The sequence below is a fragment of the Nelumbo lutea genome, chromosome 1 (assembly GCF_056320005.1).
Source record: "Nelumbo lutea isolate HS-2025 chromosome 1, American lotus-T2T, whole genome shotgun sequence".
Lineage (NCBI taxonomy): Eukaryota > Viridiplantae > Streptophyta > Magnoliopsida > Proteales > Nelumbonaceae > Nelumbo > Nelumbo lutea.
In genome coordinates this window covers 152,750,615-152,765,794 of record NC_142684.1, presented here as the reverse complement: position 1 = coordinate 152,765,794, position 15,180 = coordinate 152,750,615, and the positions used below count along the sequence as shown (strand labels likewise).

Here is a 15,180-nt window from a genome sequence, read left to right as displayed (position 1 = left end):
TGTATTTGCATTCATCCCGTATTTACACCGGAAAAAGTATAAATATAAATATGTATAATGTAAATACATATAAAATAATACAAAATATAAGATTTTGCAGAAACTGAGCCTGAGGTTGCATTTGTTTGTGATACAAACGCAGAATTGGGGTATTTATCCGTTTCAGATTTGTGAGTGCTTGTTTGAAAAAAAAAATGCAACAATTAAGAGAAGAAAAATGTCTTTTCTGTTGACATTTTAGTAAGGTGAGGAGAGTGCATTGTTGTACCTATTTTTTGGGTACAAATTTGTATTTTTTGAATCTCAAGTTGATCGAATGGAAGAGAGACCACCGTACAGCCTTTTGCATCAATTTAAAATAAATAAGAAGAGAACAAAAATGGGTTAGAATTGAGAAATCATTTTACATCTTTGAACAAAAAAAAAGGTATTTATGCAAAGTATATATTTATATTTATATCACAAATAAACACAGCCTGAAGTGCAATATTTTTTAGAAAATGCAGTGATTGCGTTTGGCATTGGATTTTCTTTGGGTGAGAAAACCATAAATTGAAGTAGGAAATCATCCATCCGTTAGTTTTGGGGGGAGAGTTTTTTCCTTTCTTTTTTATTTTATTTTTTATGGTAATTCTTGAACTGTTGAAATAGTAGCGGATTTTTCTAAATTATCTTCGCTCCTAGGCCTCTGGGCGACTAGACGTGGACTTATTGTCGAAGCCCATAAAATGTGGTGGTTTGCATATGTTGATAAGAAGTCAAAAGAAATAATTAGGATTTTAAATAATAAATGCTTTCATAGCTCAGTTGGTTAGAGCACCCGTTTAGTAAGCGGGAGGTCTTGAGTTCGAATCTCAATGAAAGCATATTTACGTATATTTTGTTCGAAGAAAGGTTGACGTTTTTTCCTTTTTTTTTTTTTTTCAGGAATCCTCACTTATCATAAAAATTCCTGTCTTCCAGGATATTTCCACAGAGAAACAGAGCATCTTTAGCTAAAAGAATCTGACGACTGACGAGTGATTTGAAACTTATTTGCTTGTCATTTCCTGCCATACCCCTCAAACAACAAAACAGAGCGAAGTCATTCAACACGCAGTATGTTGGTTAGACACCCAGACTCTGTAACTGGGCATCCAATTATGCTATCCGTCCCTCCCTTTCTGGGTGAAATCTAATGGTTGTTGTTGAATGAATTGCATGAGTTTGGGCCTATAAAAAAAGGGCATCTTTGATTTTGTAACCGTTTATTCAAAAATAAAGCCATGTTGACGCTAAATTGCTGATTCGATTTCAACATAGAAATCCCGTTTGGTTAGACATATTTTTCAAGAAAAAAACACTGATAATTGGTCATGCCTCGAAATTTTAGATAATCGCCATTGCAGGAAGCAAATAGGGTGATGCTTAGTCGGTATCAACGGCTCAATGCAGATTTCTCAAAAATCGGTCACATTAGACCCACGTTAGCGATTAAAAAGCCCAGATGAATCTACTGTTTAGTTGGCTGATTTCTGAATAATCAATAATTCACTTAAAAACGATTATGAAAATCAGGCCTAAAAATAAAGAGGAATTGCCATTTTCGCTGCTTCCTCTTTCAGGTCGGTCCGTTTTTTTTTTTTTTTTTTAATGACATGGCATCTGGTGTGGAAAAGGGAGATTGTTCCCATAATTACTATCAAACAAACTCATTGTTGATTACTTAGGAATGGTTCCAAATAAACAAATTCTCTGATTTTTGAGAAATCAACGATCTCAGAAATTAGTGATTTCTAAGAAATCTCATCGAAGGGATCGTCAATAAAACCAAACATCACCTAGATCACAATTGTGAAAACCAGATAAGTTGTTTACAGCAGAGGCATGAGACTTTTCACAAAACAATATGTTTAAAGTATTAATACATATTGCATTGTATCGTTCATATCAGTATTATATTCTTGGGCGCTACAAATGTTGGGTCCGACTATGATATCGAAAACCATATCATATCTAAAACCTCTATTTATAGCGCTACTGAATTTGTTTAAGTAATCGGTCATTATTTTTTATATATTAATTAAAATTTAAAACACTGTTTAACCTATCTGTAAACCGAATCCTCGTTGCCCATTCTTATCTCCTTCGAGTTCCCCCTTTTGGTCGAATTTCTCCCTTTCGAAATCGTAAATCCACAATTGGGTTATGGATTTGACCTAAGTACAGGATTTGGATTTGGAGAATACATACCCCAGAATTTATGCGAGTCAAAATAATGTTCCTCTCATGTAACCTTATAAGTGGACGGGCAATTGGTTGATGGTTGTCAGACAAATCTGGAACAATCTAATATTGAACTTTAATCACCTTTTCATTGTCAACAACTAACATGCCAGCAATGCGTTTGGGATCCACCTCTGTATTTATTTTCCGCTGTAAGGCATCAATTCGATCCTCAAATGATTGCATTGTGTTTATAAGTGTTTCATCAAGATCAAATACCATGCCAAGACATCTAAGATTTAGCATGACAAGACAAGAATTGTAAAGCCCTGGTGCAACATTAAAACCCCAAAAACATCAATATTGTTCATCACTCTTCCTTGATAACATGGCTACCAAATGGAGTTCCTCCTCTCCTAGTGGCATAACTGCAATCTGTAAACCAAAAATCAACAAACGCAAGGCATAGTAAGTGAAAAAAATGCTTTGAGAAGTTGAAAATAAGCACAGGGAACTAACTAGTAATTGAGTTGTATTTTCAGAAGAATTGAATGTTAACAAAGAAGCTAAAACACTTGGTCAGTCGGTAAAAAGTAACTGAGTTGCATTTTCTTCTGGGTTGGACACATTTCTGATTTTGTTACAAGCTAGAGAGATTTTGAGATTTTGTTTTGTTATGATTTGTTATGTTGGAGTTGGAGCTCTACCAAGAAAGACCATTACTACCAGTACGATGCTGCATTAACGAATTAGCAGTTATAGTAATGTGAACAGAAACTGATCTTACCCTCATTAACTCACTCCCCCCATAAAAATACAGATTAATGAATCAAAACTAACTCCATCTCCAGTGCTACAATTCAGTTATTTCACCACCTCAGCAGTTGCCCACGGATATGTGCATTGTGGAACTCTTCTTCGATGACAGAATCCTACAACAATTCCTCCTTGGTGTCTGCACAAGAAAAAAGAAATCTGATTAATAACCAAAATCCCGAAAAATACACCTCTCATCACCTATAGACTACAGTTTATAGATGTGGCTGCAGGTGGTTAACAGAATAATAAGTACTTGAAGAGCTTAATTAATTAATTATTACCTTCCGCCAGCGAAGGTTGTCTTGTCTCTTGAAAGCGACAATGGACTCCATTGCAGCTTGAGAAGCCATTTTCCATCTGCAATAAAGGTTCTCTCTCTCTCTCTCTGTAGCAGGACTCGGTTGCTTCTTGGCAATAAGGTTGGCATAATGCAAGGCATGGGGGTTGGAATTTGGGGAAAAATCCATGGGGGTTGGAATTTTGAAAGAAAGAGAAAAGGGGGAGGGTGACGTTTAATGGTGAAGACGTTAACATCTTCCTTATCTTGAAATGTAATTTAAATAGTTGTTTTTGAAACCGGTTACCTGGGATAACCCGTATTCACCGAAACAAAAAGCCAAATGTTGATTGGTCCATCTCATGTGATAAGATATGGAAAAGATAATTTTTCCATATCATAGATTTTCCCATGTTAATAACCAACCAAAAGCCTTCTGGTCTCAAACTTACTAGCTTAAAAAAGTAAAAAGTACACTATAGTATTCTAAGATTCGGGGATAAAAAAGGCATTTCATTCAAAATCACTGTTTTGAAAATTGGATCAGACCAGACAATTGTGCCATTCAACTTGAAAAAAAATAAATAATAAATAATGAATTGATCAAAGAACCGCTGATCCGAGTGATTGATTTGATCAAACCGCTAAGAGTTCGACCCAGGCAGCAGTTTGCTTGTATACTTAATTGTATATGGACACCAAACAAGTTCTCAAAACCCAGATCCAAACTGATATGCCTCATTAACCTGTGTTTATTTAATTTTGGTGGAATTACCTGGATGGTTGAACCGCTGATCAGAAAATGGTGGTCAAAGTGATTGATTTCGTTTCCATGTCAGTTTTCAAAACCATGGGAGTACCAATTAAGCTCAACTCTAACACCTTGGATGATAAAATAGATATCTATCAAGTCTGGAGTGATTGGATCATTCAAGGCCTTCATACATCGGGTTTTACACATAGCTCTTGTTTGCTTGTTAGTATCTCGTAGGACTAAGTTGGCCAATCGGGTGATTGGGTAATTGACCAACTTTCCAGTGTTCGAGTTGCTATAATGAATCCCATAGAAAATGAATTTTTTGGAGAGTATCGGTTCCCCAAATAATTGATGCCTGGAGGGTGGGACCCACCCACCTAAAACATTAATCATCTCCCACTTCTGTCTTTACCAAGGTAAGTCGAGTCAAAATGCAATGGCACAATGTACTGAGACAACACTTGTAAGCACATTAATCGGATACCAAAAAATTAACAAGCAAAGGTGGAGTTAGGAAATTTTTATAAAGGTGGCCAAAACCTAAAGCGGAGGTGGGGGGTTAGGGGTGTCAACGGTATTTAAAAATCAAATTTTGAATTTGAGATTTAATATAATTGAATTGAATTCGAATAATTTAAATATCTAACGGGTCAAATTCGGATATGACCTACTTACCTTATTCGATTTGATAGATATCAAAATTCAACCGATTATTTAATTATTATATATAATATATAATTTTTTTAAATGTTTTAATCAGATTCAAATTTAAATATTAACTTTCAATATCCATCGAATATCGAATCGAATTCAGATATTGAATTTTTTTTAATTGAATTGAAATTTAGATATTGGCTGATCCAACCCGATTTCAATCCGTTTACACCCCTAGGGGGGCAATTGGAACTTGGAAAGGGGAGAAATATGCATGAAAAGAATTTTCTGGACAAGGTCTTATTTGCAGCTTGGCATGGCAAGTATGGAAAAATGGAGCATTGAAATTTTCTTTGGTTGATAATGTAGCATATTGCACAATATTAATGAATATTAACATAGAGCTTTTCCCCAATTATATGTGGCCAAATGCAGAAATTATATTTTATATCACTGCCATATCCATGGTTACATTATGGGCGTTATGCTCCAGCAACTTCTAACAACATTTTTTTTTTCTTTGAAAATTGCGAGAGAGGCTCCATGGTCTATTAGTCCATACAAGTGAAAGACTCCATACCTACTAAAAACAAGCAAGGAAAAGTGGAAAACAAATTCGAGTTTTTTAATCTGAAAGTGGGTTTGGTGGATATTTAAGAAAAAAAATAAACATTTTCCTGCAACATTTTGTTTTTCTCATTTCCTTGCAACTTTTTTCAGTATTAAAAAATTGATATTCTTTCCTCATCTATTTACAACCATGCTAAACAAAACTCTAACCATTAAGACAACTGTAATCAACAGGGATGCTCTTGAACAAGTGTAAATCTATAATCAAAGGCGGGAGATAAATATCAGACAATGGCTTTGGCATCTGATAAATGAGATTCTATATATCATTTTGGCCCTTGGATTGGAGCATATAGCTTTTTTTTGGGAGGGGTCCTCCCCTTTATCATACTTTTCATTAAAAAAATGTAATATATGAATTTCTCCCACATTTTGGATATGGTTTGTGATGAAGACAGATTTGGCCCTCTAATGGAATTATGACACCTAGCACCTCACCAAAGAACTAGGCAGCTCTCTGCCAAGGAGCTCTCCAAGGAGCTCACCAATGAGTTCACCAATGAGTTCACTAAGGAGTTAGGCAACTCTCCAAGGAGCTCGCTAAGGAGCTTGGCAACTCACCAAGGAGCTCAGCAACTCTCCAAAGAGCCCACCAAGGAGCCCAATAGCTCTCCAACAAGCTCGTCAAGAAGCTAGACAACTCACCAAGAAGCTCTCCAATGAGCTCACCAACTCACCAAGGAGCTCAACAGCTCACCAAGAAGCTAGGCAGCTCTCCAAGGAGCTAGGCAGCCCTCCAAGGAGCTTGATAGCTCACCAAGGAGCTCGACAACTCTCCAAGGAGCTAAGCAGCTCTCCAAGAAGCTCGACAACTCTCCAAGGAGCTCGCCACCAAGGCAGTGCACTCAGCAACTCATCAAGGTGGCTCACTACTACGGAACTCGTCACCAAGTAGCCACCAAGGAACTCGTCGCCATAGGCAACTCGCCACTTGCAAGGTAGATCAGTACAAAAGAGCAGTTTGGCATATCGCAAGATCTCCTACCTAACAACCGTACCTAACAGATCTGGTGGCAGCGCCCACATCTCTTGTAAGACGACATCGTGCCTGTCGTCTCTAAAAAGCATGGCACACCTGCCGAGTCCATACCCTGCAACAACAGCCTGCACCCACCACCTCAATCATAGAGGTAATGGCTAGGGTAGTGGCGATTACGCCTGATGTGACTGGGCACAGCTATATAAAGACTCCGACCCACAAAGCCAAGGGGAAGAGAATGAAAAAATGGAGATAATCCCTGCTCTCTAACTCTCTCATTCCTCTAATATCATCTTTAAGCCCTCTACAATCAGAGTGCTAACTTAAGCATCAGAGAGTCTCTGCCGGGTAAATACCCCCAGGTCCCCTGGTTCAATTCTCGCAGGTTCTTCAAACTCTCACCGCCTACAAAGAAGAGGAAAAATGAAGTTCTCACAAGTTCCTCAAACTCCTATCGCCTACAAAGAAGAGGAAAGATAGAGTTCTCGTAGGTTTCTCAACTCTCGCCGCCTACAAAAAGAAAGAAAGATAAAGTTCTCGTAGGTTTCTCAACTCTCACCGCCTACAAAGAGGAGAAAAGATGGAGTTCTTGCAGGTTCCTCAACTCCCGCTGCCTATAAAGAGGAGGAAAAATGGAGTTCTCGCTGGTTCATCAAGCTCTCACCGCCTATAAAAAAAAGGAAATATGGAATTCTCGCAAGTTCCTCAGCTCCCACCACCTACAAAGAGAGGACATATGGAGTTTTCACAAGTTCTTCAAGCTCCCGCTACCTACAAAGAGGAAGAAAAAAATGTTCTCACAAGTCCCTCAACTCCCGCCACCTACAAAGGAGAAGAGATCACCACATAAATAGGGCAGTCAGGTCATGCTACACCAGAGAGCTCCACCATCCTCTGAGTTACAAGCCGCTTAGGAGAATATCAAATGATGAATCCACCAAAATAGCTCACCACCAGGGAGCTCAACATAACTCTCCCCCGGGTAGTTCACCATTAGAGAACGCAACATAGCACGAGCAGCTCGACATAGCTCTCCCCCAGGCAGTTAGCCATCAGGGAGCTCGGCATAGCTATCCCCAACTCAACATAACTCTCTCCCAGGCAATTCACCACCAGGGAACTCCATCCTCTCCTAGGAGAATGTCAAATGATAAGGTACTTAGCCAAAAAATAAAAAATTGGTACATGACAAAAACCAATTATATCAATTTATATGATACGATGACAGTAATAATAATGTATTTCTATATATGACGTTGGATCTATTAAAATTTCATGGTAATAAACAATTTTCTTGGTTTTTATTATTACATTAAAGATAAAAATAAATACAAAATAAATATTTCAACAAGAAAATCACCAGTTTCATTCTTACATACAATTTGAATCTTGGACAACTTATAGTAGAAATAAAAGGATTTCTGAATTAAGACTTTTCTTTCATCAGTATTTCATGATTTAGTTAACAATAAAAATAAGGGAGAATGACCAATACCCCCCGTGTCGGAATATGTAGGTTCAATGTACAGTCAAAGTAGGTGCCAGCTCAGAACTATGCCAATTCAAGGACGGGCATAGGCGTATAGAGTGTGGGTATCGGTCCATTTGATTGTTTATAGCCCTTGAAATACTAGTTGATGCTTCAATTGTGAAGTTGACTTCATCGAAAATTTCTACAAATAGAATATAATGAAAAGGCACCATTAGAGTACATGTTACTTGTATATATAGTTTGTTTGTCATTTAAGAATTAGATTTATTGTTACTTGTATACTTTTGAGATTTATTTCAAATCTCCAGAGTTCATATCTTAATATCTTTTCAAGTATTATTCCCAGTAAAGTTGAATGTTTTATGATTTACAACTTCGATTGGGTTGATTACTACTTTACCGAGGCTCCAAGTTTGGGAAATTACAAATACAAATATGTTCGGTGAAAAATCAGGTATAGATAGATATACAACATAAATAATTTTTCACCGTAAATATTTGTATTTGTCCTCCACAAACTAAGCTTTCCCGAAAGGCAAGAGCATACCCATTAAGTAATGGAAGGCCAATTAAGTAAACTGATTGCAATCTTTGGCAAGTGTTTTTGTATAACACAGGCCCTTTATATCATTTAATTTGCAAGACTAAACAGTCCACAAATCCTTGCAGAATTCTATACAAATATATCACAATTGCATCAAGTTTTATAAAGATATCTGTTTCAAAAATTGAATGCTTCGGCTAATTAGGGGAAGGAGAAAATAACTGAATTGCAATTTGAATGGAACTATTCTAAGCCCAAACCGCCCCAATCCAAAAATTTACACAGATCCTAGGGTTGGGCTCAGGCTCAAGAAGTCAGCTGGACTTGAATAGCCCAAGCCCAGTCCAATTATACACACTAATACATATGTTTATATACACAACTTTTGCATACCCATTTACATATATACAATACATAGTGTACGTTTGTATACACATTTACTTGTGTTCATACATATTTATCTTTATATATACTTATATGTATACATTTTACATAAATGCAACCCAGGCCCAAGCCCACCCCGAGTGCAACAAATTACATATGATGGACTCAGGCTCGGGCCTTAATCCCATATTTTAGGGTCAGGCCTGGGTTGACCGACCCCACACGCCAAACTTGCACCCCAACTGGATCATAATGCTCAACTATCAAGGATTAATATAGGTTATTCCACAACCCAGAAGGGGCAGATGCATATAGAATAAACAGTAGTAGCCTGCAGAAATCCATGACGAGGAGAAATGTTAAGAGGGAAAAACATCGTCTTAATGGTCAAGGACGGTGCGTAGCTTATTGTGTTTCTGTTGCGCTCAACCCCAGCATTATGGGAAATCGCCCAAACTTAATGGCAACAATTCTACAAATAGTTCACCGCAACAAAACCCATAATGAAATCTGCATACCAAACGGCAACAAAAATCAGAACCACCATTAAATATGTACCACAGTAGAAAAAAGAAAAAAAGAGACGAATAGACTACACTCCAGGTCGGAAATCTAAAATTACAGCCCCCTCCTACTCTATTTGTAGCCCCCTGTAACAATACAAACCCAGAAAGAAAACACGGGTTTAAAACAAGAAACTACAGAACAGCTAAACGATTTCTAGGAACAGAACCACAAAAGCCTGCCAACGCCCAAAAAGCCAGCAGCCTCTCCCCTCAAAACAAACAATCAACCAAAACGACAGAATATGTTGCATACTCTGTAACTACAAACCAGAATCTGCAGTTGTATCGAACACCCATCTCTCAATGGGAATGCCAAAACCATAGCACGGTAAGAATACAAGTTCGGTAACAGCTAATATGTGCATCAAAAGAAAGACGAGCAAAATAAATTCCAGTCCCAGACTACATACAAGGAAAAGACCACTATTGTTGATAGTTGGTTAGCATCACAGATCAAGCACACCCTAAAGCACAAAAATTTTTGTACAAACTACCGTTGCCATTTCTTGATTCCTACACCGGTATCCTGGATTGAATTCCTGGATACCACCACAAAACCAAGAATTAGTTTTCCCCAGTAAAGGTAAGATAGCCACACTCGAATAGACCATGAAGCATCAAGAATAACTTCACAGGCATAGCCACAGAAAAAAAAAAAAGTTGAATGACCTCTGAATTGGAATAGTACAGCTATATATAAGCATGTCAGCGGAAAAAAAAAAACTAATTGGATGTAACAATGTCAATAATACATTGCTGGTCCATGAAAATAGATCAAAGCCTTATGCATATGGCATCAAGACCATTAAAAAATCAATGCCACAAGGCATTGACTGATGTTGACTGGTAACTACGTAAAATCAACAACTGGAGAGCATGATGAAACAAGAAAAAGCAAACCCATATGCAACGAAGAATAAACAGACTGCAATAATGAAAAGCCATGTTCACCTTTCAAGGTGGAATTAGTTCTTCATGTACAAAGACTAATATCATAGCAAACTCCTACCTGTTCATGATTGCAGTAATACTAGCTTTCAATAAAGGACTGACAATTACAAGACGACTGACTTGATGTAAGATGTAAGAAAGTTTAATCCTCGAGTCTTTACCAGAAAGACCAACCATAAGAACATTTGGGATGAGAGCAAGCTTACAACCCCAACTATACACTTCTAAAGCATCCAACTGTAAGTATCATGGATAGAAAGACTGACGGTACTGAGATGGCAACCCGTAGCCACCAAATCCAGTGGACCTGTCATAAAGACCAGAGGCTGGGCGGGTCTCAGAAACGTATGGGTAAGATGATCTAGTTGGACTAAGGTTAGCACCAAAACTTGAGTTTCCTGCCAACCCATATAATCCACCTGTTGAACTCATATATGGTGTAACAGTAGAAGGGCTTGCCAAGCCATATGGCCCAGCTGTTGAACTTAAATATGGAGTAAACCTATCCTGCAATACACTAGGCAGTTGCAGTTGGGCTTGTGGGATTGAGGGAACAGAAGTAGCTGCAGAAAGAGTCCTTGGAGCTGGTACAGCAGGCCGAGGACGTTTGTTCCCTGTCTGCTGCTGTTGCGATTGAGGCTTTTGTGCAGGAGTTGCTGCCGGGCGTTTCCTGTCAGCTTTCTGCTTCTCTATCTGTTCAATACGCTTGTCAAGGCTCTCTCGAGGGTACTCGGATTCAAGCTTGTAATCATCAATGTATTTAATTACTGCATTCAAGGCAGCAATTTCTTTGGCGGAGGCCTCATTCTGTAGGAAATTGTATATATAAAAAGATATGAAATGGCCTTCAGGGTCAAAATCTATCCCGACAAACAGAAAAGAATAAATTTACCTGTGCCTGAATAGAATCGTTTCCTTTCTTTCGTATCTCTTGTGCAACCTTCTTGGATGCCTTAACATGGGCTTTAAGTAAGGGTACAGGTGGGAACTTGTCAACGAGCTCAAATGCAAAAACAAATTTTACAGCCTCAAGATGCTTCCCATTATTTTTTAGTTTCTCAATAAAATCTGCAATGAAGTAAGAAAATAACCGCAAGGTTCCATCAGTCTGCCCTCAAGGAACAGAAAACAACCAACCATTAGACTTGATGTAAATTACTAAAGGAGATAAGTTCTGCCTAGTGAAGTATCCAATTTTACTGGAACAAAAAGGACATCAAAGAAGAACAAATAAATGCCTGTCATCATAGAAAACAGAATTTGCACTAAAGCACAAAATAAAAGCAAGATAGCTATAGAATAAAAAAGAGACAACAAAATGCATAAAGTGCTATAGATAATTAATGAGGCAGAATAGACCTCAGAAATGTAAAAATAAAAGCAAAGCATAGTAAGCCATTCAATCCTCAAATATGGTTATGGAACCGATACCCCCCCCCCATCCATAAGAGACAAATTCAAAGTCACAAAGGACATAAATATATAAATATGCAGGTTATAGTGGTCAAAGGATCGACACAGAATTGGATTAAGTATGGGTGTTCCATGGGAATGCAAGAACATAGGAATGAACAGAAACCACAGTTCTGCCTCAATAATAGGTTCAGTAAAACTGTAGAATAAAGTGGATACAGGAGGAAAGGTAGATAGACAAGAATCCAAATGTATCCTATAAAGTAATACCATAAAAACAATAAGAGACTACATTTTCATTGCCAAGAGGTACTTTTGGCAAACATACTCAATTATGCAACAATATAGCACATCAATAGAGGAATTCCAAAAAACTGAAGACTTTCTATGTTTCTATGCCGTTCTATGGCATTAACTACTGAAAATACAAAGTCAGTTAAAAACTGACTTGCGTTTATAAATACAGGTGATTGTACCCATTGAGAAAATATATATAATAAGAGAGACTCCTACATCAAATATCATAAAAATCAAAAGACAGACTCATGAAATGCTTATGAAGCTTGGACTTAAACAACATGTAAAGAAGGATTAGGCATGTCTATCATGCAAATAACAGTAACAGCTTATTAAAAACCAAAAATAAAGACATTCTTAGGTCAGGACAAAGGCCACACACACTTTCCAACTAAACTCAGACATAATCCCAACCATGTAGGATCGTCTATATGAATCATGCCCCGTCACTCTGCTCTATCAAGAACCTCGACCAGCATTCTGAATCAAATATATGAATAGAATCCTGACAAAGTAGAAAGAACCTTGTCTATACATGACTGGCGCTGACCAATCAAGCCCGATGCATTGCAAATGCAAATAAGATGAATATTAAAAAGACAAAAGACATAAGAAACCTGTAACAAAGAACTGCAACCAATGCACATTATGATATTCTGAGGAAACGACAACATAAAACTACAGAACTGACTGGGAAGCCAAGAGGAGGGTTGAATATATGGCCCTGCAGCAATTAGATGTAATAATTGCAGAGATTATTCCCAATTAGCTTTAACAGGAATATTATCAGTCCAAATGACAGAACTCCAAAGCTCTTCATAGAGGAAGAGAAGGAGCAATCAAGAGCCCATATCAGACTCTAAAGACTGATGGAAAGAACAGAATGAAAAAAAGTAGAGGAATGAAGCACAATGAGAAAGCCCATGGAATCAATGGACACATGTGAAGTTTAGAAGTTTCATTATAATTAAAATAGAATAGCATTCAAGAAACAGAGAGAGGGCAATCTCTCTGACCACTCCCATTTTGACCAAAGCAATCCCAGAAAAAGAACACATGAAAAAGATATCATAAAACAACATAAGAGTAACTCAAAACAATGATACTCCACTTTGAAGGCAATATCCAAAAACCATAATAGGGGTATCGGATTAAAAAAAAATTACAAAATCAAGAGAATTTTCACTGTACAATGAACGGGGAGTAGTTTGTAGTTTGTACAATAACCATGAGAAACCACAATGCTGTTTCTCCAGGTGTAGATTGCCTCAAACAACACTATTTTTGGCGAACACACAATAAGAACTGAAATTTAAAAAGAAGATGAAGTACAACAACAAATTGATGTACAGATTAAGGATGTGAATAGTATAAGAGGCAAGGTTCAAAAGGAAAACTTGCAGTACAACAAACTATCTACGAACAAAATATCAAAAGATCAAATAATCAATACAATTCAACCACTCTTATTATGGATCATGATAATCATCCATGCAAGGCTCCTTTGGCAGTGGGCATCCGTGCAATGAGATTATGGAAATTTTTCCTAGACATCTAACCACTACGCGAGGGGAAAACCACAACGGAAATTAGGCAATCAAAAGAAAAAATGACAATACATGCCGTCCACTTGTAACAGCTGTAGACAAAAAAAAAAAAGGATCTCTTCGATTTAAAAGAACCATCCATGAAAGATGCATGGAGCACTGAAACGTTACACCAGAAAAAAAGGATGAAAAATTACCAAGCATGAATTACAAAATATGATGACAAAGCCCTTAAAACAATGCAACCCAGTAAAATTGAGAGAAGTTTTCCAGAGACATACCAGGAATCTTCTCTGAGAAACCAATCGCCCGACACAAATCAACAGCCTGTCTGCGCCGAGCAACCGTGGCAACAAGATCTAAAAGCTCGTCTGCATTAAATGCAGAACCTAACCCATACGTAGCTAAAAGCTGCAAGAACCCTAAGGCCTCTAATGGATTTTCACCCCCCTTGCTAACCTTCCCTTTCCATTCATGAGCTAAATTCTTTGCCTTTTCCTTCACATGAGGCCTAATTTCGGGGCTTATCGCCGCCGACTGCTCCAGCAGAAGAATACAGGTTCTTCTGATAGAAGCCAACTCACCATCCTTGTCTCCTTTCGAATTCGGAGGGAAGAATCCTTGCATTGCGTCCAGAACTAACGTCGCCGGATCTGACGCAGTACGGAGAGCACCGGCAAGTTCGTCCTTGACGAACGGAAGCTCCTTGCGATGCTCTATTATATAAGACCGCAATCCCATTCCGTCCATGCTGACGCAAAGAGATTTGAGCTCCGGACGAGGACTGCGTTCAGGCTCATCTGGTTTTTTCGCCGGCAGGTCAGCCGGCGAAGATTTATCGGTGGATTTGTCTTTCTTCGGCGGAGACTGTTTTGGCGCCGATCCCTTGGCAGAGACTTGGGCTTCTTTCGCTTCGAGTTCTTTGAATCGATGCTCTAGAGATTTTTGGATGGAGTCAAAGTGATCCTCCAGATCCTTCCACTGAAGGGTGAAGGAGGCAAGCGAGGATGAATGCGACTGGAGATCTTCGAAGGCTTTACGAAGGCTCTCCTTTTTCGCATCCACGGATTTCAGAGAAGCAGAAATTGCCTTAGTTGAAGACATCCTGCATAAAAACCACAGAACAACTGAACAGAGCCGGGGGGTTAGGGGGGAGAAGGGAAATATACTCCGCAACGCCTACCTATTTCAAGGCCTAGAGCTAAAAAACCAGAAAATCTAAGAACAAGACAAACCCTAAAACCGATAAAATGGGAAGGATAAAATCCGATCCTGAAGAACCCTAACCCTAATGTCTTCTACGTAGAAGATAAATCATTGGCCTTGCAAATTGCAATAGGAAACATAGACCAGGCAACAACGAAGCGAGATGAACCCCATTTATATAGGGATTAGGGACTCGAGATCTTTTCTGGTGCGTTCGATGCATATCGAGCGGTGAAAGATCGATTGTATAGAAAGGGCCCGTTTGGCAAGTCTTTTTGAGAATATATTTTCGTAGCTCTCACGGTCAATAATCGTTTCGGGTCTTTCCGGGTAAGATTAAAACGTGAAAAACGCGGAAGAAGTTTCGTTTAGAGCTTTCCGAAATCAGCTCAAAAATGGGTTTTGCATGTATTTTTGGCGCCTGGTTTTTATGGTTAGATCTTTTGCATGCCAAACAAG

The 15,180-nt window shown here is 38.3% G+C and overlaps 1 protein-coding gene, 1 long non-coding RNA gene and 1 other non-coding gene across 3 annotated transcripts; 1 reads left to right on the top strand and 2 right to left on the bottom strand.

The window, feature by feature from the left end:
- Positions 1–792: 792 nt before the first annotated feature.
- TRNAT-AGU (transfer RNA threonine (anticodon AGU)) lies at positions 793–866 on the top strand. Its single transcript has one exon. It is a non-coding gene; the product is annotated as a tRNA-Thr (tRNA).
- Positions 867–2,404: 1,538 nt separating this feature from the next.
- On the bottom strand, positions 2,405–3,639 carry LOC148878451 (uncharacterized). Its single transcript, XR_016102197.1, has 3 exons — positions 3,306–3,639; positions 2,993–3,160; positions 2,405–2,640 (listed from the first exon to the last, which is right to left on the bottom strand). It is a non-coding gene; the product is annotated as an uncharacterized LOC148878451 (long non-coding RNA).
- A 6,573-nt stretch (positions 3,640–10,212) lies between these two features.
- Positions 10,213–14,970, bottom strand: LOC148878450 (truncated FRIGIDA-like protein 1). The gene is made up of 3 exons (XM_088954744.1): positions 13,797–14,970; positions 11,151–11,326; positions 10,213–11,065 (listed from the first exon to the last, which is right to left on the bottom strand). The coding sequence occupies exons 1-3, from the start codon at positions 14,617–14,619 to the stop codon at positions 10,505–10,507; spliced, it is 1,560 nt and encodes a 519-aa protein (XP_088810870.1). The 5' UTR covers positions 14,620–14,970; the 3' UTR covers positions 10,213–10,504.
- Between the last annotated feature and the right edge of the window lie 210 nt (positions 14,971–15,180).